The 22,446-nt window shown below is 39.7% G+C and overlaps 1 protein-coding gene across 3 annotated transcripts in view; it reads left to right on the top strand.

Moving 5' to 3' along the window:
• Positions 1-22,446, top strand: part of CPEB3 (cytoplasmic polyadenylation element binding protein 3) — a 273,954-nt gene that overhangs the window by 197,692 nt on the left and 53,816 nt on the right. For all 3 annotated transcript variants that reach the window (XM_006880335.1, XM_006880334.1, XM_006880336.1), the window contains exon 7: positions 21,900-22,018. In XM_006880335.1, coding sequence (XP_006880397.1) covers positions 21,900-22,018 — 119 coding nt within the window. The remainder of the gene's footprint in view (positions 1-21,899; positions 22,019-22,446) is intronic.

Genomic DNA, 22,446 nt, shown 5'->3' with positions numbered 1-22,446 from the left:
GATTGATTTTGGAATTTAGATGCACTGTTATCACTTGTGCTTAGCCGTACATGTTCATATCCTTGAAGATGTATCATGGAACTGTTGCAGCCTAGAAGACACAAATTTAACTAACAAGTTAAAAGTACATGAGTCAAATATTAAAAAGCAATAATATTCCAAGTAGAGGTTCTAATAGTGGCACAAATCAAGTTACAGAGGGAAGGTAGTTCTTAAAATAAAAGGCCTATTGACTAGCACTTTGTCTATTATAGTACAAAGGTTAGGAAGCACAAGATGTAGAGGCTCAACTGTGTCATTTATTGTTCTTAAGTCCTGGAGCAAATTCCATCTACCACTGGGTTGTTTTACAACTCGGAAGTCCACATGCAAGGCAGAGGTGAAGTAAGGAACTGCTTATGAGGTTTTCCATCAATTCCAACAACTAAGAAATAGTGAGAAGAGTTGGGACCTCACAAGGCATTTAGGACGAAATAGTAGGCTCTTGTGTCCAGGAGAAAATGAATATACTTACCAGTAATGTTAATGCTCACCATAGCTCTTCTGGGAGGATCTCAATCGTTGAAGCGAAGAGCATCAATTCTTGAGATCACATGTGAATTGCAGCACCAGTTCCAACCTAACTGCTGAAGAACATCCTGAGAGGTTTTATTCTATTTACTAAAAACAAATCCCTTCTAGATTTGAGTTCCTATATACGCCCCACATCACCATATTTTACTACAAATAACTTGAGCATGATATCTATTTTGGCAAACTAAAAAAAAAAAAAAGGCAGCAGCTCTTTTGTCATTCTTATTCATTGTCCAGCTCTCATATACATAGCAAATGATCAAAAAGACACTTTAGTCCTCAAACTGACATCATTATTCCTCAGTAATTTGGAGAGATCCCTGATAGTGCTCTTGCTTAATGCAGCATGTCTCCTGATCTTCTAACACCTACCAAGAGTATTAATTGTGGATCCAAGTAAGATGAAGTTGTTGACAGTTCCAGTCTTTTCTCCATCTATCATGATGCTGCCTATTGGTCCATTGGTGAGAACTTTTGTTTTCTTGATGGTGAGATGTAATCCATATTGAAGACTGTAGTCTTTGATCTTTTGCAGCCAGCACTTAAGCTCCTCCTTACTTTTAGCAAGCAAAGTTTATCATCTGTAGGTTGTTGATTAAGTGTTCCTCCAATCCTGATGCAACATTCTTCTTTATATAGTCCAGCTTCTCAAGTTATTTGTTCAGCATACAGTTTTAATAGGTATAGAGAGAGAATAAAGCATAGATTCACACCTTTCTTAATTTTAAACCACATAGTGTTCCCTTGCTCTGTTCACACAACAGCCTCTTGGTCTAGACACAGGTTCTGCATAAAACAGCTAAGTCTTCTAGAATTCCTATTCTTCTCAATGTTAACCATAATTTGTTATGATGCAGAATGCCCTTGGATAGTCTATAAAGCACAAATATATATTCTTTTCGTATTCTTTACTTTCATCTAAGATCTATCTGATGTCAGCAATGATGCCATGGCCTTTTCTAAACCTAGCTTGAACTTATGGGAGTTCTCTGTCAATGTTCTGTTCTAGCCTTTTCATCCTTTCTTCCATCTACTTTAGCTACTGTAAGAGCAAGTTTCAGAGTCTTTTCTGACTTGTATTTTGGTCTTTTCCTATTTTCCAGCCTTTTTAATGCTCTTTTGCTTTCTTCAGATATGATGTCCTTAAAATCATCCCACAACTTGTTTGACCTTTGATCATTAGTGTTCAGTACATCAAGTCTATTCTTGGAGATAATTCCTAAATTCGGATAGGATGTACTTAAGTCATGGGAGTCACTTTGGCTCTCATGAACTTGTTTTAATTGTTTTCAGCTTCAGTTTGAACTTATATTTGAGCAATTGATGTTCTATTCTTTAGTTGTTGGACCCTAGTTCTGATTAGTGATATCGACTATTGTCTTTTTCACAACTATATTCAATTTGATTCCTCCTTATTCCATCCATTGAGGTCCACATGTATACTCTGCCTTTATGTTTTAGGGAAGGAAAGTATCAACAATTAGTACTTTGTCCTTCTTTCAAAATACTAACATGCTATATCTTGTTTTTATCACCAAGGCTGTATTTTCCAGCTACTTGTCTTTCTTCATTTCCACCTTTCATGTTTCAGTCACCAGTAATTATGAATGCACCTTGATGACATCTTTGAACCATTTTGGACTGCAAAAATTGGTAAAAATTTTCAGTTTCTGGGGAGCTCTGGTGGCCTAGTGGTAAGGAGCTGCAACTACAATCCCAGAGGCACATGGTTTGAATCTACCAGATGCTCTGCCAGGGAAGGAGGGACAATCTCCTCCTGTACCAATCAGATCTGATTTGACGGTACACTTACACAAAAATAATAAAATAAAAAAAATTTTTAAAAAAATATTTGTTAAAAAACATTTTAAGATCGGTAACAATACTGTTAGGGATAGGATATTATCCATATGTCTACAAGGAAGATGGGTTAATACAAGTATGATTCAAATTTACAAACCACATATGCCAAAGATAACGAAACTGAATTTTTTTTTTTTAATTTTTGTGTGAGTGTACTGTCAAATTAGATCTGATTGGTACAGGAGGAGATTGTTCCTCCTTTTCCCGGCAGAGCATCTGGTGGATTCGAACCGAGTGCCTCTGGGATTGTAGTTGCAGCTCCTTGCCACTAGGCCACCAGAGCTCCCCTTTAAATTTTTTTTAATAATAAATGCAACACCATTTCTCTTCAATTTGTCATTCCTTGGATAATAGACCATTTGTTTATCTGTTTGCTACATGTTTATCTAATTCATACAGGACGATACCATTCCATTTTTGCTCATTAATGCCTAGGATATGATCTTCAAGCATTTAATTTCATTTCTGGTAATTTCTAAGTTTCCTAGTCATATATCATGCATTCCACATTCCAATTATTAACAGATGTTTGCAGCTGTGTGTTGGCATATTAAGATGTACCCCACCAACAAATGAAGGTCCTGAAAGCTTGAGGACCTATGCCGTTTAGCATTTGTGTCATTCATGTCAAATGCACTTTGAGAAGTCAGCTCTTCCCCAGTTGTATTTCAAATGCCCTGTAACTTGACGGGGCTCGTTTTCTGGTACTGTATCAGATAGTGTTGTACTGCTATTTTTGAATTTTTGGAGGTCAAGTTCTATTTAATAGATTTCTGGATCTTCCTTCCTAGTCTGTTTTAGTGTGAATGCTCTGCTGAAACCTGCCTATCAGTGGGTGACCCTGGTGTCACCACTGATCTGTTTGTTATACTGTGTTTGTTGTCTTGTGTGCTACTGTCATACTGGAAGCTATGCCTCAGATATACTGAAAAATAAAACCACTACTGGAGTTGATTCCCATCCATAGTGGCCCTCTTGCCCATCCTCCTTTTGTGGAGTGACTGGTGGATTTCAAATGTCAGACTTTTGACCTTTAGATTAACAGCCCAACACTTAAGCCACCAAGACTCCTAATAGATAGGGTTTGGTTTTTTTGGGTTTTTTTTAATTTCTTCCTTTCTCAGGGTGATTGTGTCTGTCCCCACTCAAGTTGTTGTTAGGTGCCATCAAATCAAGTACAACTCATAGCAACTCTATGAACAACAGACTTGAACCCTGTCCTATCCTATGCCATCCTCATCATCTCTGATATACTTGAGCCCATAGTTGAGGTCACAGTGGCAATCCATCTCATTAAGGATCTTCCTCTCCTTCACTGACCCTTCCAAATTGCAGTATGATAGCCCCTTCTTAAGGAATAGCCTGTCCTAGCAACATGCCCAGCATATGTGAGAGGGTGAGAGGAAGCCCCACCATCCTTGCCTCCAAGGAGTACTCTGGCTGCACTTTTTCTAAGACGTATCTATTCCTTTCGCAGTCCATGGTATATTCATAATTCTTCTTCAACACTACAAAGGCATCAATTCTTATGTCATCCTTGTTCATTGTCTAGCTTCCAGCTGCTTTGCAAGTGATTGAAAGGTCATTGACCTGAATCAGGCACACCTGTAGTCTTCTAACTGACCTTATTAGTCCCCAGTAATTTTGAGAAGTCCCTGACAGCAGACTTCCTCAATGTAGTAGATCTCTGGTTCCAAGGATGTTAACTGTGAATCCAAGTAAGATGAAATAATTGACAGTTTTCAGTCTTATCTCTATCTATCATGATGTTTCCTATTGGTCCAGTGGTGAGGATTTTTGTTTCCTATTCATGGGACCCACATTTGGTTTTCAAGGCTGTAAATCCTAATGCCCATCTTATCCTGCAGGGTATTTGGTGCTTTTGAACTGCCTTTTGGTTAGCAGTGTAACATGGTATGGACAACACCACTGGATAGCCTTACAGGTAGAATTGTTGTTGTGTGCCATTGAATCAGAAAAAACTCATAGCTGAACTTGCAGTGGATTTTCAAAGGCAAGAAATCACAAGGCAGAGATTGCCTATCCTTTTTCTGCAGAACAGCTCGTTGATTTGAACCACACACCATTGGGATTGCAGTGCAGCGTCTTACTACTAGGCCACCAGTGCTCTCTATAAGTAGAATTGTTGTTATGTACCAGTAAGTTGAAACTGACCCATAACTGACCCTCCACTGTGTTTTCAGACACAGTTGATTACATGGGAAGAGAGTACCCATCCTTCTCCTACGGAGCAGCTGGTAGATTTAAACCATATGCCATTGAGATTGCAGTGCAGGTTCTTATTACTAGAGCTCCCTACAGGAAGACTTTCTTGTTTACCATTGAGTCAGAAACGCCGACCGTCCAGCAATTTTTCAGAGACAATTATCGCATGGGAAGAGATTGCTCATCCTTCTCCCACTGAGCAGCTGGCAGAATAGAACTCTGTGCCTTTGGGATTGCAGTGCACATTCTTACCACTAGGCTAGCAGAGCTCCCATAGGTAGAACTAATAGGTTTAAATGTTACAAAGCTTCTCCTGGAAGGAAGTGTAAAAACTGTACAGCTAGTATGACAAGTTCCCTCCCACATCCTCTCTCCCTTCTGATCTTAATTTCTTTGGTCAAGTGCTTCTTAGAATTGACTGTGATTAGAACTGACAGGCCGAGTTCACAAGGACTTCTTTATATAAGAATTCTGTGGTTACATAAACACACCCGATTTTAATCCCACATGTCCCAGGTTACTGACCTGGATTGTAGAACATTAGTAGGAGCACATGAAGTAAATTGCCAGTTTTTATCTCTGAGGTAGTTTTACCTAGTTGACTCATTTTCACCTACTTCCATCCCTGCCCACTAAATTTAAAGGCCACACAGAACACTACTAGTTTAACAGAAAATGCAAAACAGGTTAGCATGGAAATGTTCAGCCTCAGCCCTATATAGATATAGTCAAAGAAATAGATTTGGTTTAGGAAGCCATGGACTTGGCACATATCTGCAGAACCATCATGACTTAGACTAGTTTTTTTCTCAGAAATGCCCTCCTCCGTGGCTTAACCTGCATCATACCATTAAGGTCTGGCTTGTCAATCACTACCTACAAAAAGCCATATTCCATTTTTTCCCTCCATACCTTCTTCACTGATAGTGATCTTTCTTCTTTTTGTGAACTTAACTTTAAAAAATAAATGTTAAACAATACTTTTAGGATTCTTAATGCAGTCTAAGTTAAAAGATCTCTATGCTCCCACTGTTTTTCATTTTCTTATGTAAGCTTATGTATTCCTTGAGAACAAGCTTTGTTGACGTCAGTATTCTGCAGTATGGAGGGCACGTGGTGTGTTGTCAGTGAATCTTAGCAATCAGATATTCTTATCTAAAAAGAAAAATACAAGGCTTAGTTCAGGGACGAGGTTCTTTAGGCAGCAAGGCACAGAGGGGTGAGAGAGGAAGGGACACATGCCTAGATAGCCAGATCAGCTAATCTGTCCTGGCATCGGTGGGGTGACAAATGTTTCAGCCGGACACCCCTCACATCATGAGCAGTTCCTGTTAACCCACTCTGGCCCTTCCTCAAGCACACTAAGTGCAAAAGGGGAACAGAGGGAGACATGTGCCCCAAGGGAAACACCACAAGACAAAGAAGGACATTATCTATGAGTGACCGCCTCTTTCCCCACCTGTCACCCCCAGTCTTATCCTCTGACCAATGAACTCTACTCACTGTTCTTCAAATGAGTTGACCCTTTGACTCTTTCATTCTCTGGCTTATCCTCTTTCCTGTTCTTGTAATGCCCTTTCCTTCCTGGAAAAGTAATTATCCTCTGACTGACTCAGATATGGCCTTTTTTTGCTGTTACTTTCTCTGATGTTTAGACACTTCAGCTCTCATTTGTTTCTCACCAGTGTTCCCTAGGTCTTGATGTCTGTATTTTCATGTTGTTCATTACTAATTTATTTACAGACTAAGTTTACCCAGATCTAAGCTATTTGTTGACATATTTGTCTTTGTAGCTTCAATGCTATATATCATGCCTTGTACCTCCTTAACTATTTTTTTTGTCCTATATGAATATATCCAAAGACAAAGATTGAATTAAATCCAAAGACTTATCTCCTGAGACAAACCAGGTAAACCCTCTGACTGGAAAAACCTAGGTCATAGAAAATATAGGGAGCAAACAGCTTGTGCCAGAGAAGTCTGAACTTGGGCCACGCTGACTGGACAGCTGCTCTTCAGGCCTCTCTAGGAAGGTCACTGGTAATCAGGGAGAGGGGGAGAAGCGTGTGTCCTTCTAGTGAACACTTCCTGGTAGGACTGCTCTCACTTAATCAGACATGGTCATCTCTTGGTCTGGCATGGTTTTATGACAGCAGCAGTTCTGGACCTAGGCCCCCCAAAATGGAATTATTTCTCCCATTTGTCGTAGTTACTTTAAACATAAATCCCTAATTGCATTAGTTGATTTTAAGAACTGCTGAATCTTTTAAAAACTAATATGCCTATTAGAAAATGTGAACATATATTTCTTCTCTTGCAAAAACTATGTGATGTTTCATTTTTTTTCTTTCAAAGTTTTGTTTTGAGAAATTTCAAACCTACAAGTTGTAAGACAATACAATGAATACATATATAACCTTCCTCTGTTGTTGTTAGCTGACAAGTCGAAGCTGACCCATTGCTGACCCTCTAAGTGAGTTTTCAGAGGCAGTAAATCACACATGAGGAGAGTGCCCTTCTTTCATCTGTGGTAAATCTGGTGGATTCAAACTGCATGCCTTTGGAATTGCTTCCCAGTGTCTTACCACTAGGTCACCAGAGCTTCACCTTCCTCTAGCTTCACTTGTTAGCATTTTACCACTTTTGCTTTCTCTGCCTGTGTATTGCTTAGGAGCTCTGGTGGCTTATAAAGAATAGTGCTGTTAATCCAGAGGAACATGATTCAGATCCCCTAGCTGCTCCATGGCAGAACAGTGAACAGTCTTCTCCTGTGCAGTATACTACTTCTGAAAACCTGCTGACCACCTGTAAGTTTGTTCTAGCTCGACGGTACACAACAACAACAACATCCCATCCACTAGGAACCCCGGGTGGCCTGAGTCTGTAGGGAGTTGTGCTGCTATGCCAAATGCTGTGCCCAATTGGCACTTCAAATCTGCAGCTCAGAAACCCAATGTGAGTTGGTTCTAACTTGATGATAGTGAGTGAATGTAATGTATTTATTTATATCTATATTTTCATAGAAACTTTTGGGAGTAAATTGTAGACATTGAGGCTACTCAACCCCTAAGTACTTAAGTGTGTCTCACCACACTGAAGGAACAATATTCACACTATTTCCTATTATGTCCTTAGACCTTTGTATTTTGTTTATAACCTAAGATCAAATAAAAGTCTAGCCTTGCAATTAGTTGTCTTATCTGTTTCATTTCCTTCAGTTTAGACAGTTCCCCAGTCTTTTGGTCCAGTGTATTATATGAAGAGTCCTTGCTAGTTTTAAAGTTGTTATTGTGTGCTGTCAAGTCAAAACCAACTCATAGCTCTCCCTCCAGGGGGTTTTCAGAGGCAGTAAATTGCACAAGAGTTAATTGTCCCTATTTCTTCAACAGAATAGCTTGTGGATTCGAACCACATTTCCCTTGCATGATCAGTGCAATTCCTTACCACTAAGCCCTCATAGCTAGTTTTAAAAAGAATCCTTTAATGTGGAATTACTTCCCGAGTGCTGCACTGAAAGGGCATAATACAGGAGCTAGTGATCGGAAGTGATGTGAGATCTTAATTGTGGCAGGTTCACCTGAAGGAGGTGCTACTGAGTAATTTCTGAGAGTTTGTGTACAGTTTGTAGCAGGGAAGCACAACTGCTGCTATTATACCCTTGGCTGAGGGAAGATCATTGCCTGTTAGAAAGATCATCCTCTTAAACCAAGTGTACAGCTTCTGGAGGGATGCGCACAGAGGGGTGAGAGAGGAAGGGACACATGCCTAGATAGGCCAGATCAGCTAATCTGTCCTGGCATCGGTGGGGTAACAAATGTTTCAGCCGGACACCCCTCACATCATGAGCAGTTCCTGTTAACCCACTCTGACCCTTCCTCAAGCACACTAAGTGCAAAAGGGGAACAGAGGGAGACATGTGCCCCAAGGGAAACACCACAAGACAAAGAAGGACATTCATTTGAGAATTGCTTGCCTGAGGTGGCCTGGTCAAGAAGAGGGAAACAATTTCTACTGATTCATTGCCTCTTTCAGTATCTTTTTCTTCTTGAAATTGAGATTGCCCCTGGACCCTTCATTTGGGTGAAGATCTAATTTAGAGATTGCCCCGGTGCTGGTTATTCACCTTAACCCCTGCTATTACTCTGTTTTTGTTAGGTACCTTCCAGTTGACTTTCACTCATGGTGTGAACATATGCATAACAGATTGTTCTATCTTACCCTGTCCTGCACCATCTTCCAGTTCTCTCCCATGCATAAATCAAGTTGCAGTCAGTCCATCTCTTTTGTTGACGCTCTACTTTTCAACCATGTCTTTTTTCAAGAAGTGGCATCTCATGATAACATGCCCAAAGTATATGGCACAAATTTCACCTTGCCTCTAAGGAACACCCTGGTTTCACTTCCTTTAAGACAGACTTATGTATTCTTTTGGTAGTCCATGGGATACACGGTACTCTTCTAGCACCACAGTTCAAAGTATCAGTTCTTCTTTGGTATTCTTTTTTCTTTTTAATTGTTTTATTATTTGTGTGTGTGTGTGTGTGTGTACGTGTGTGTGTGTACCATCAAATCGGATCTTACTGGTACAGGAGGAGATTATCCCTCCTTCTCCAGCAGAGCATCTGGTGGATTCAGACCACACACCTCTCAGATTACAGTGCAGCTTCTTGCCACTAGGTCACCAGAGCTCGCCTTCTTTGGTATTATTTACTCAATGTCTTTCTTTAATCACTTGTTGTTATTTGCCTTCTAGTCTGAGCTGACCCTCCAGTAGGTTTTCAGAAGCAGTTAATCACACTGCCCATCCTTAATCAGATTGCCCATTCTCCTTGGAAGCATCTCATGGATTCAAACTGTGTGCCTTTGGGATTGTTGTCCATATTCTTACCATTAGACCAGCAGAGACCCTACTTTAATCACTAGTAGTGCTATTTTGTCCTCTCAGTAGTGATATTAAATTTGATGATTTGGTGAAGGTATTTCCTGCCACATTCTTCCATTGTTAAGATATTTTTCTCTCCCTTTGTATATGCTGATTGACTTATGAACAGATACATTAAAATTATTTTAATACTCTGTTCTTTCCAAAATGTACTTAGTAGTTTTAGAATCTGTTCTAGCCAAAATTAATTATTCCTTTGGTTATGATGAAATTCATTTTATTGAAATCATATTTAATTAAGGAAATATGTTTTCAACATCCTTGAGAACCTACAGAATGCACAAGTCAAAAATACATTGAAAACCAGCAAGTATCTTTGCTAAATATAAAAATTTGGATTGACCTAAATACAGCTAAGTCTAAGCTTTCCCAGGTTATTTTGAAATTTGTTGTTCCAACTCATTTTATATAATTTTTGGTGCCTTTGAGTAAAGTATAACTGCATAGGTTTTAAGTTTTAAGACCCAAAACACAAGCCACCATTTCCTGTTACTATAACACTGTCACAAAGGAATTTTAAAGGCAAATCATTCTTAATTAGAGATACTAAAGATTTTATTTTGCTGTATTTAGGTGAGGCAGTTTAAATCAGTGGATAAAAAAGTAAGGGTACTGGGAACTGACCTAGACTTTAATCCCAAATCAATCATTAGATTTTAATCTGAGAGGACGGTTAGCTTTTCAGAGCTTCAGTTTCTCATGTAAAATAATAACAACTGTATTTATTTCATGTTGCTGTAGAGATGAAATGAGTTGTAACGTGTTAAAAATAAAATGCCTGGTCATTGTTATAGTAGAGTGGACCATTATTGTTATTTATAGTAGGAATCGGGTATAAGAAATTATAACAAGGGAAAAAAGTAATTATAATGAGAATTTTATATTTAAGAGTTTTGGAAGATAAAGTTGTTGTTAAGTGCCATTGAGTCGCAGGCGACTCATAGTGACCCTATGAACGAAAGGCTTGAACACTTTCATCCTTTCGCCAAGTTGATAGAGTTTCTGGAGGCAAGCTATTTTGGAAGTGGATGCCGCTCCTGCTTCCAAGCTGGTTTTAATCGAGAAGCTCCACCAAACACTGTCCACCATGGGTAACCATTATTGCATGTGATCCATCAGTGTCACAATTTTCAGAATCACAGCACCATGAGTTATCTCTATATAGCAAATTGACAGTGCTGTACCACTTAGAAGAATGTTTGGCCAAAGACAATTAAAACCAGGCCTGAAGGCCACATATTCCAGGATACTAAAAGAAAAATTAAATTCTTTAAGTTAAAAAAACTTAGCCAAATAAAATGGAATTATCCTAATTAGGTCTCCCTACTCCCTTCTTGGAAGCAGGAATGGCATCTACTTTTTAAACAACATGCCTCTGGAAACTATAAACTTTGAGAAACGACGGTAGTTATAGAAAGGCTTCAGGTCTTTTGTTCATAGGGTTACTGTGAGTCTTGCTCAACTTGACGGCAATCAACAACAACCCCCTTGTTTCTCTTTCCCTCAGAGAATTGCATGGGTCAATCCAGTCTTGTTCAGAAATTCCTATCCTTTACCCTTCCTCTTCTTCCCACATTTGGCACAAGTGAGAAAGTAGGCAATTTTCTGCCATCCATTCTGCCCATATACCAGAAGTCATGATGGTGACAATGGCCAAGAGTTCTGCCTGTTCCTTCCCTAAGGCCCCCATCTCTTTCTACGTAGTCTTACTCTGAGCCAACACCACCTAACCCTAACCCTACTCTGACATTACACAGCTAATAGGGGAAAGAAGCTAAGGTGCACCTGATCCAGGCCATGGTCATTGCAATTACTTGCAATGCTTCCGAGAGCTGGACAGTGACTAAGGATGGCAGAAGAAGAATCAATGCCTGTGAGTTGTAGTGCTGGAGATAAGTCTTGAACATACCATGAACTGACAAGAAAACAAATAGATCTGTCTTAGAGAGGGTAAAACCAAGTTTCTCATTGGAGGTAAGGATTTTTAAGCTCTGTCTCAGATACTATTGACACATGGCCAGGAGGGACTGGTCCTTGGAGAAGGACATCATGTTTGGAAGGGTGGAAGAACAGCACAGGAGAGGAAGACCCTGGATGAGATGGTTTGATACATTAATTGAGTCCATGAGGATAGATGTGTCAGAATCAATGAGACTGGCTCAGAACAGGGCAGGCTTCAGAGCTATGGTGCATAGGGTTGCTATGAGTTGTCCTGGCGACTCAATGGCACATAACAACAACAATAATATTCCCATTATCTGTATCTGGCTCACAGGGCAAGAAAGGAAATGTTTATTGTTGTTGTTTTTGCTATTGTAAAGGTATAATAACCTAATAGGTAAACCTATTATCACCATGATGATTAGAGAAACTACCTGCAGCAATAGTTTGCTTTTATTTAAATAACTAAAATCAGCAAACACTACCACATCTAACAGTTCTTTTTTCTGGCTAATGATACATGAAACTAAATATTCAGTCACTTTATTGTTTATTTATTCAGCCTATCATTCAAATAACTTTAATCAGGGCTTTTCTTTGGTATCTAGGTTACTCCCCTTTATTCACTAAATGCTTCTCAATGCAAAGTAGAAAATTATTCATTGCTAATTTTTACATTAAGGACATATGCAACCACTCAGCTTTAATTTAACATGTTGCATATATAATTTAAAATGTGGTGAAGAGAAGGAGCTGTGGAGCGTAGTCCACAGGAAGCTGTGCTGCCAGCCCGAGGTGCAGCTCTGCTCCAGTGACTCCAGCAGCGGCTCCACAGGAGAAGTGTGAGCATCATCTCCCTGGGTGATTTACTGGAGGCCTTCTGGGGGGTCAGCTTCTAGTTGATTTTGACTGCAGAGCAGTGATTTTTACTTTGAAAGAAAAACAGACACTTGCACCACACTCTTGTTTACAGATCACCTTTGCATATACTGTTTCACAACTCTCACCTCTGACGATCATCAGGACAAATACCTGCTGTATTTATTCTCATATGTTTCAGAGCCTAAAGCACAGAGTACATAGCATATATAATAAATATTATGCATATACATACACATTAAACACATATGAAGCCAACACAAGAGCACAAGAGAGTTGTAAGGTTTGAGAAAACTATATAGTATATATAGTTTGTGTACAAGCAAGCAATTCGTTCATTTTATGAAGAAAAAATATTGAGATTAAAAAATACGTATAAGTCTAGAATCAAAGTCACTTGGTTTGTTGTTAACTCAAAAACTTAACTCCTTGCTATGTTATTATTGCTGTGTGCCTTTGAGCTGGGAACCATAGCTGACCCTCCAGCAGGTTTTCAGAGACAGTAAATCACGTGGGAGGAGATTGCCCATCCTTCTCCTGCAGAGCAGCTAGTGGATTTGAACTGTGTGCCTTTGGGATTGCAGTGCACAGTTGGACAACTGCTCACTGACCCTCTAGTGGGTTTTTGAGACTGTAAAATGCACAGAAGGGGATTGTCCATCTTTCTCCTAGAGAGCCACTGGTGGATTCGAACCAACAAAGCTAGATTAGCAGCATACTCCCTACGGTCTACTAGAGCTCCCAACCTTGTGATTGATGGAGAAAGGATTGAAGTTGTCAACTTGTTTTTTTAAAGTATTTCATTTTACTTGAATTCACAATCAGTACCCATTCATGGAAGCAATTGTCAAGAAATCAAAAGGAGTGTTTCTTGGGGAAAATCTGTAGTCTGAGACGTCTCCAAAGTGCTAAAGAGCAATGGAATCAGTTGAAAGACTAAGGTTTGCCTGACCCAAGACATAGAATTTCTCATTATTGTATATGTTTGTGAAAATTGAACAGTGAATAAGGAAGACAGAAGAAGAATTGGTACTTATGAATTGTGATATTGGGCAAGTCGGAGCAGCTGGTGAGTTTAAACCATGTGCCTTCGGGATTGCAGTATAGCTGCTTACCACTAGGCCACCAGAGCTACCTTCTAGGGAAAGAGTATTGAATATTCTATGCATTGCCAAACCAACAAAAAGTCTGTCTTGGAGGAAGTGCTCCGTAGCGGCAAGGATGGTGACACTTTATCTCACCTACTTGGACATGCTTTCAGAAGGGACCAGTTCTTGGGTAAAGTCATCATACTTGGAGAAGTGGAGGGTGAGTGAAAGAGAGTGGAGAACCTTAAAAAAATGCATTGACAGTGACTGCAACAATGGTTTGAACATCAGAGGTCATGATGATGGAAGAGAGGACAAGATAGAACAGCAGTGCTGTTGCTCTTGTGGTCAGGAACAGTGGTACTTAACTTTAAGGCACCCAGCAACAGCATCTGAAACTTGACTGTGAACCATCCATTAAAATGGGTTTTCCCTTAGAAAATAACATTCCTTTTTTTCTGTGGTATGACCTGTCCCGGTCTATTCCTAAGAATCTTTGTCTTATAGACAAATAGATCAAGATGAGATAGCTTGTCCCTGAAGGATCTTGAGCTGCTCACTCACTTTTGTCAAGTAAGAATTTACTCGTAGGTGACCTTCTATCCAGTTTTTGAGACTGTAAATTGTGTAGGAGGTGATTGCCTCTCTTTCTCCTTCGGGTGGAACATCAGAGAGATGGCAGCTTTGGGTTAGCATCACAACTCCCTATGGGCTCCACCCCCAGAGCTCTCTCCTGAGACACAGCATTCTCTGAGTCTTTACAGTGCATTTCCAGAAACACTCAAAATTAAGGAAGAATCACTCACTCACTGCCTTTTTTTAGCTACTCATAGCCCACCATTTACCAGGTTTGGGCGAGCTATAAATCTTATGGAAGGATTTTGCCTTCTTTCTCTTAAGCCAGTGATGGATTCAGACTGCCAGAGAAACTTAAATTTTGGTTTAATAGCACAGCTTCTACCAAAGCTCTGAAGAATAGGTTACCAGAAAATCTGATCCTGCCCTCTTTTGTATGACTACTTTGTAATAAATTGAATGGCATGCACTGCTGACCAATCATGTAATTCCATTTACATGCTATGAACCTATCTATAACTTCTAAGATAGCCACCCTTTAAACTCCTTTGTAAGACTTTGTTCTGATCCAACAGGCTAAGGATATATCCTGATTTGTGTCCTTCAGAGGACTTTTTTTCATTCTGTGAGAATGATCTCTCTCTGGTCTAGACTGTCTACATCGTTCTATAAAATAGATTTACTTTTATTTAAGCAGACTCAGCGATGTTACTCTTAAAATACATGTTACAGCCAGCTCTGGTGGCCTAGTGGCAAGAAGCTGCACTGCACTCCCAGGGGTGTGCAGTTCAAATCCATCAGATACTTTGCTGAAGAAGGAGGGGCAATCTCCTCCTGTACCAGTCAGATTTGATTTGACGGTACACACACAAAAAATAATTTAAAAAATTTTTTTTAAAAAGATACATGTTACATTAAACTTCAAGTTCATAGGCCATGATTTTCTGGGTGACCTTGAACACATTTCTCAATTACTTTATGCCATTTTTTTAACTGTAAAGTAGAGTATAAAATAGGGTCTTCCTCACAAGAGTATATATGAAGTGAAATACTTAGAATAGTGCCTGGCAGGTGGTTGTTGTTGTTATGTGCCGTCGAGTCGCCTGCGACTCATAGCGACCCTATGTACAACAGCCCTAAACTCCACTCTGTCCTGTGTCAATTGCACTGTCTCTGACACTCCCATCCCAATTATCCCAGTCACTGAATCAATCCACCTCATAGAGGGCCTTCCTCTCCTGCGCTGCCCCTCCACCCTGCCAAGCATGATGTCCCTCTCTAAGGACCAGTTTCTCCTCACAACATGTCCAAAGTATGTTAGATGGAGCCTCAGAATCCTTGCCTCCAAGGATCCCACCCGGTTTAACCCTTTCCAGGACAAATCTGTTTGTTTTCCTAGCAGTCCATGGTATTCTCAGTACTCTTCTCCAGCACCACAGCTCAAAGGCATCAATTCTCCTTCTATCCTCCTTGGTCATTGTCCAACTCTCTGATGCATAACAGGTGATTGCGAAGACCATGGCCTGTATCAGACGCACCTAAGTCTCCAAAGAGATACCATTGCTCTTCAGCACTTTGGAGAGGTCCCTAACAGCAGACTAGTATTTCTTTTAAATCACACATCTAGTGAAAGTTACTACTTAGACAAATTCTAGATCTTTTTACTCCTAGTCCAGTACTCTTTTCCTAGTGCCATGTGGAATTTGCTTATAGTAAATCATTGATACAGTTTTCACCTTACACTGACCTTGTTTTTATTGAAGGATATTTTTCTACCTAGTTTGCTTTGACCTTAAATTTCTCAAGTTCCTAAGAGAAATACATTTGAAGAATTCTTCCTATTTCTATTTCTCATCTTCTGATTTCTTTTATCATATGGCTTTGCTTGACATTATTGTTGTTGTTGTTATGTGCTGTCAAGTCACCTGCGACTCATAATGACTATGTACAACAGCCCTAAACCCTGCTTTATCCCTTGCCAATCTTATTGTCTCCGACACACCTATCACCATAACCCCAGTGACAGAATCAATCCATCTCATCGAGGGTCTTCCTCTCCTGTCTTCCACCCTCCCAAGCATGACTTCTCTCTCCAAAGACTGATCCTTCCTTGCAGCATTTCCAAAGTATGTCAGACAAAGCTTTAGAATTCTTGCCTCCAAGGAGCAGCCTGGTTTCACCTTCTCCAGAACGAATTTGTTTGTTCTCCTAGCAGTCCATAATATATTCAGTACTCTTCTCTGACACCACAGCTCCTTCTATCATTCCTCATCATTGTCCAGCTCTCTGATGCATAGCAAGTAATTGCAAATACCATGGCCTGTATCGGACGCACCTTAATCTCTATACTGACATCATTGCTCTTTAGTACTTTGGAGAGGTCTCTGACAGCAGACTTTGCCCGTGCAGTTTGTCTTTTAATTTCTTGGCTACTGGTTCCAAGAGTGTTGATTGTAGAGCCAAGCAAACTGAAGCTGTCAACAATGTCAATCTCTTCATCATCTCTCATGATGCTGCCAATCGGCTCAGTGGTGAGAATCTTTGTTTTCTTGATGTTGAGTTTCACTCCATATTAAAGGCTACAGTCCTTGACTTTCTGCAGCAAGTGCTTTAGGTCCTCCTCAGTTTCAGCCAGCAGAGCTGTGTCATCTGCATAGTGCAGATTGTTAATGAGTCTACCTCCAATCCTGATGCCACACTTTTTAATTTATTATTAATTTCAATGAAAATTGACAGAGACTTTGGCTTTCCATTAATTCATTGTTTTACTTTTCTCCCATCCCAACCCTCCCCCCCCTCCCCAGTATACTACCCTCTTGGAAAAGTAAAAGAAGAATTCTTTCATTGTTTTATAATCCCTCCCCTCCCCCAAGTTCACTCCACTATGCAGCCTTCACTCTGGACTTCTGTCATGACAAAAATACCTAATCACATATCCCTCTTAAACAGTTTTCTCCCTCATCTGTTTCAATGCAGTATACATTATTTAACTCATCTTTCTCAGTCTCTCCCCAAGCTCACTGTCAGTCCTGTTTTACAACAGTGGCACCATGCATTGTCCTTTTGTGACTGAGATACTTCACTGAGCATAATGTCCTCGAGGGTCACCTATTTTGTATAATATTACATGGGTTTCTTGTTTTTCAATGCAGCATAGTATTCCATTGTGTGAATATACCACAGCTTCTCTATCAGTTCATTTGTTGATGGGCACTTAGGTTGTTACCAACTCCTTGCTATTGTGAACAAAGCCGGGATAAACATGGGTGTGCATATATCTGCTTGGGTGTCAGTTATGGTCTCTTTGGGGTATATTCCCAGTAGTGGAATTGCTGAGTCAAATGGTATCTCTATTTGCAACTTTTTAAGAAAGTGCCATACCACCTTCCACAGTGGTTGCACCATGATGCCACACTTCTTATAGAGCCCATCCTCCCAGATAATCTTTTTGACATTAAGATATCAGTAAGTATTTTAGTAAGTGCCGTTTTCCTAAAGATGTTTTCATAGTGTATTAGGGTATTCATGGTGAGTTTTATTTTGGTTGGAAGGCCCAAAGTAGGAAGGAGAGTTGAAAAAATTGTTAGGCTATAATCCAGAGGCAAGTACATGCATACCTCTAATATGTGTTGTCAAGAGACCTTTGTCCATTATGTAAATGTACCATAGTTTCTCCAATCATTCAGTTGTTCATGGGAACTTGGTCTGCTTCTGACTCTTCGCTATTGTGAATAAAACTACATGGGTGTGTGTATTTGGGTGTGCATTCACATAATGGAATACTACACAGCACTGAAAAACAATGATCTTGTAAAACTCTGTGCAACCTGAATAGTTTGGAATAGTGTTTGGAAGACATTATCATGAGTGAAATATCTCAGTCACAAAAGGATAAAAATTGCATAAGACCATTGTTATAATAAGAGGATTGATATGAGGAGGGAGGAAGAGCATGAAAAGAATGGAAAGATTATGAACAGTGCACTCAGATGTTGGAAGAAAGGACAATCTGAAAGGGAGGGATGCTTAGACCTATAAATATATGGCAATTAACAGCCTGGAACAGTATTATAAAGTTAATTGGAGGAGGGGAAGGGAGGAATATATATAGAAATGAATGAAAATCAATCTCTGTTAATTTTTATTTTAAAACTAAAAAATAAAACACCACCCCCCCAAAAAAAGAACTTTGTCTCTACAGATAGTGGCAGCTTGTTGTGTAGAGGTGACTGTGAAGGTAACTGTTTTGACTCTTGGTGATTTTATTTATTTATTTTTTTTTTGTACACTAATGGTCCCCTGATGGTGAGAGAAGTATGGGCATTCCCCTCCCGTGTAATTTACTGCTTCTGAAAATCCACTCTAGGGCAGCTATAGGTTGGTTGAGACTCAAAGCCACACAGCAACAATGGTCTTGAAGGGAGCTCTGAGGGCCTAGTAGTAAGGAATTGCACTGTTAACCCAGAGACACATCATTTGAATCCACCAGTTGCTTCATGGAAGAAGGATGGCAGTCAACTACTGTGTGATTCACTGCTTCTGAAAACAAACTGGAGGATCAGCTCCAGGTCAGATGGTATACAACATCCTCAGTAGTCCTGAAGAAATTGGTAAAATGATATGGGCTGTTCCATGTCTGTAGAGACTTTTCTTGGCAATATTATTTGTAATGGGCTCTTACTTGTTACTCTCAATTGACATTATGCCTATACTCTGAGATAGGCCTGAGGGAAAATATTTATGCTTTTATGGTAGCTACTTGACTCTTCGGGGGAGATAATCACACTCAGAGTCAACCCAGAAGTGAATTTGATGGAGAAGATTGTAGGTAATGGGCATTGATGTGGGAGAAAGATGTAGACAGTCATCCTCATGGCCCTCCACAGGCAAGGAAGTAAAAAAGCTCAGCTCAGTGAGTGTGCGCTGTCGCCAGACCTTTATAATGTATTGTGTGTAGTTTAACATAGACGTGTTCTCTCCAAGAGCAAGATAACGCAGTGTGTTGCTTATGACCTTTGTGGAAGATTCCCAGTATTTAAACTAGTAAGGTAGAAGTTTGATAGAAAGACCTTTTTGAGGAGGTCTTTTTTTTAACCAATTCATCTTTAATATTCTCTTGCAAATATAGTTTTTTCACATTAAATCAAAGCATTGAATTTTTAATAGTTTTCTTGGAACTTAGTGACAGTTTCCTACTGTTTGCAAAAGAGAAAGGATATGAAGAAATGATGATTATTCTCTCTAGCTTTGCAGTTTTTCTTTTTCCTCTCTACCCAGTCCTCTGCAGCTCTAGCTTGAAAGCAAAGCCCAGAGGTGACCCTTGGTCCTAACATTTCAGCATTCAGCATCCTTCCTCCTGTAGATACGTTGTTGTTATGTGCCAAGTGAGTTCATCCCTTATGATTTTCTGACTCCAGCTGTTTGCATATTTCATTATAAAACTTTGCTTTGTTTTCCCTTGGAAATCTGCTCAGCTCCTTAACTTCCTGATTTTTTCCTTTGCTTTGGCATTTTGGTGTTCCAATGCAATATTCCGTCTCTTCTGACATCTATCTCGGTCTTTTCTTCTTCCTCTGCCTTTGTAATGAACTTTTGCATTCTCCCTGGATGATATTCTTGATATCCTCCCACAGCTCATCTGATCTTTGTTCATTAGTGTTCACATCCTCACACCTGATCCTGAGATTATTTTTAAGTTCAGGTAGGAGAGACTCAGGTCAGATTTTGGTTCTTATGGATTTGTTTTCATTTTCTTTAGCTTCAGTTTGACCTTTGTATGAGTAATCCTAGATGTCAGGGAATGATAATGACAGTGGTTAATGAATAACAGTTACTGACTTTTTTTTTTAACCTTGTCCCTAGCCCTTTGTCCATACAGAGCATTCCAAGCAAAGGCAACAGGAAAAATAACAAACATTTCCCAGATACATCAGAGTGTAACCAGTGTAACAGGCAGCAGCCATCAATATGAGAAAGCACCAAGCTAAATAAGTTTGTTTTGTCCGCAGAATTTGTAGCTGTTTTGATTAGGCTCTGGATGGAAGAAGGACTAGGGACAAGGTTAAAAAACAGTAGCTATTTTTCATTAACCACTCCCACTGCCATTCCTTGCTGTGCAGGACACCACAGAGCTTTACTCTTTGGTCATTTTATTATGAATTAAGTATCTTTGTTTGATGTTGGAGAGTTTTCTGTGCATTGGAGTTCATATCCTTTCACATCATTTACATCCTTCTGCCATGTATATATGTGTCTGTATGTAAGTACACCAGAGGGGAATACTGTTGATGCTGATTTCCTCCGAGGTCAGAACAGGGAATAGAGGGGACAACTGAGATTTAGGAAAGCCTGTGAGGTTTATGGCTTCATGGTAAGGAGTTTCATTGCCAGCTCAAACATACTCAGTTCAAATCCACCAGCTGCTCTGTGGGAGAAAGATGGGCAGTATCCTCTCTTGCCTCTGAATCGATCAGCCCCTTATGAATGCCATTATGGTAGCAAATTATATTAGCATGGTCATCTTGAGCATTTATTGTCCTCTTTGTCACCTAAGTCAGAGTTCTGAACTTTTATGGCACCTTTTGGCCCCACATATCTCCTCAACTTTGTAGGAAGTAATAATACAGTTTACTGTTTCTCCTAAGAAAAGTGACTCTTGACAGCAGAAACAGAGTCTTACTTATCTCAGTTTCTCATATGCATATGCTGTAATATTTAATTCTGTAAGTATTACTGAATTAAATTGAACAAAATTGCTATACCCACATTTATATATTTATATATCCACATTTATTGATATGACCCTGCCATGAAACCAGAGAGTATCCTCAGAGAAACAAAGCATCGTCATCAAAAATAATATGTAAAACCACAACAGCAACAAAAACCAACCTAAAAATATAGCAGAGATCAACCTGGTTGACTTTTTAATGGCTTTATGAAGAGAAAATATCTATACCATAGAGTTCAACCATTTAAAAAGTGAAGTTCATTGGTTTACAGCATAGTCACAGAATTGTGCAACCATAACCAGCCAGTTTTTAGAACATTTATATTAAATGTCCATTTCTCCTGAATACTCTAGCCTTAAACATCCCATATCCATTCCCTCTGAACTTTTGACAACCACGAGGCTGTTTTTTGTCTATGTGGTCTTACCTATTGTGGAAGTCGCATATAAATAGACTTACACAGCATGTAGTATTTTGTGACTGGTTGCTTTTACCTGGCATAGTGGTTTCAGAGTTCATGCACATTAAGCAAGTACCAAGATTAGGGCTTGCTGGAAGCTAGGGTTACAACTTACTACCTGGCTGGTAGTGTGGCTCAGAAAAGTAATGTCTGCCTACCCTCATTAAATATGACCCCATTCATTTAGTGGCATTTCCATAGAAGAGTTCTAAGCTTGGCCCCTTGAATGGTTATGAGGATTAAACAAGGTATAACATGTAATGTATCAAGAACTACCACAGTATCAAAAAGACCCTGATGCTTTAGTGGTTAAGTGTTTCAGTGCTAATCCAAAGGTTGGTGGTTTGGACCTGGCAGCCGCTCCACTAGAGGAAGATAAGGTAGTCTGCTTTCATAATTACCACCTTGGAAACTCTACAAGGCCATTCTGCTCTTCCCATAGGTTCTCCATCTGGCACAAGGTTCTTGGCTGGTTTTGCTTCACCTCTTCTTTCCTATGGCTTACTTAAAGTTCTTATGTTTTAAGGATTTGCCAAAATCAAGCAAAAGATATCTTTTTGATTGTTACTTTGCATTTCATTAGCTGATTCCCTCTTTCCCTTGTTTTTCTTTTCCCCAAGGCTATGCCTTTCTGCTGTTCCAGGAGGAGAGTTCTGTACAAGCTTTGATAGATGCCTGCCTGGAAGAAGATGGGAAACTGTACCTGTGCGTATCAAGCCCCACCATCAAGGACAAACCGGTAAGTAATATGCACCCAGCTGTTACTTTTCCAGAGCATATATGCAATTGGAATAGCTGATCTCTTTCTTCTTGTAATAGGAATGCTTGTAACCAGGATCCTCTTACCCAGGGTGACCTTGATATGCAGTAGAGCGGCACTATCAGTGTTGGAAAGCTAATAACAAGTTACTCAGTATTTCATTGTGTACCCGTGGGACTTCATTTAAACAAATTTGCCCTTGTCTTTCACTTTATAGCTGCTTAAGGTTAATTCTTATTCAGAAACTCTGAATTTCTCTGAGTTGAAGTAAATAATGCCTTCAGTGGTTTTGATAGCGGGTTTCTGCCATTGTTTCAGATCAAGGACAGACTAACTTATTATCAAGAAAGATCCTGACGGTCAATGTTTATGTGCTTTTGAATTCAAGACATTTTTCCTGAGTGGTA

The sequence above is a fragment of the Elephantulus edwardii genome, unplaced genomic scaffold (genome assembly GCF_000299155.1).
Source record: "Elephantulus edwardii isolate Elephantulus edwardi_28Jun2011 unplaced genomic scaffold, EleEdw1.0 scaffold00007, whole genome shotgun sequence".
NCBI classification, from domain to species: domain Eukaryota; kingdom Metazoa; phylum Chordata; class Mammalia; order Macroscelidea; family Macroscelididae; genus Elephantulus; species Elephantulus edwardii.
The sequence above is the reverse complement of the archived record's forward strand: the minus strand, read 5'-3'. Positions and strand labels throughout refer to the sequence as shown.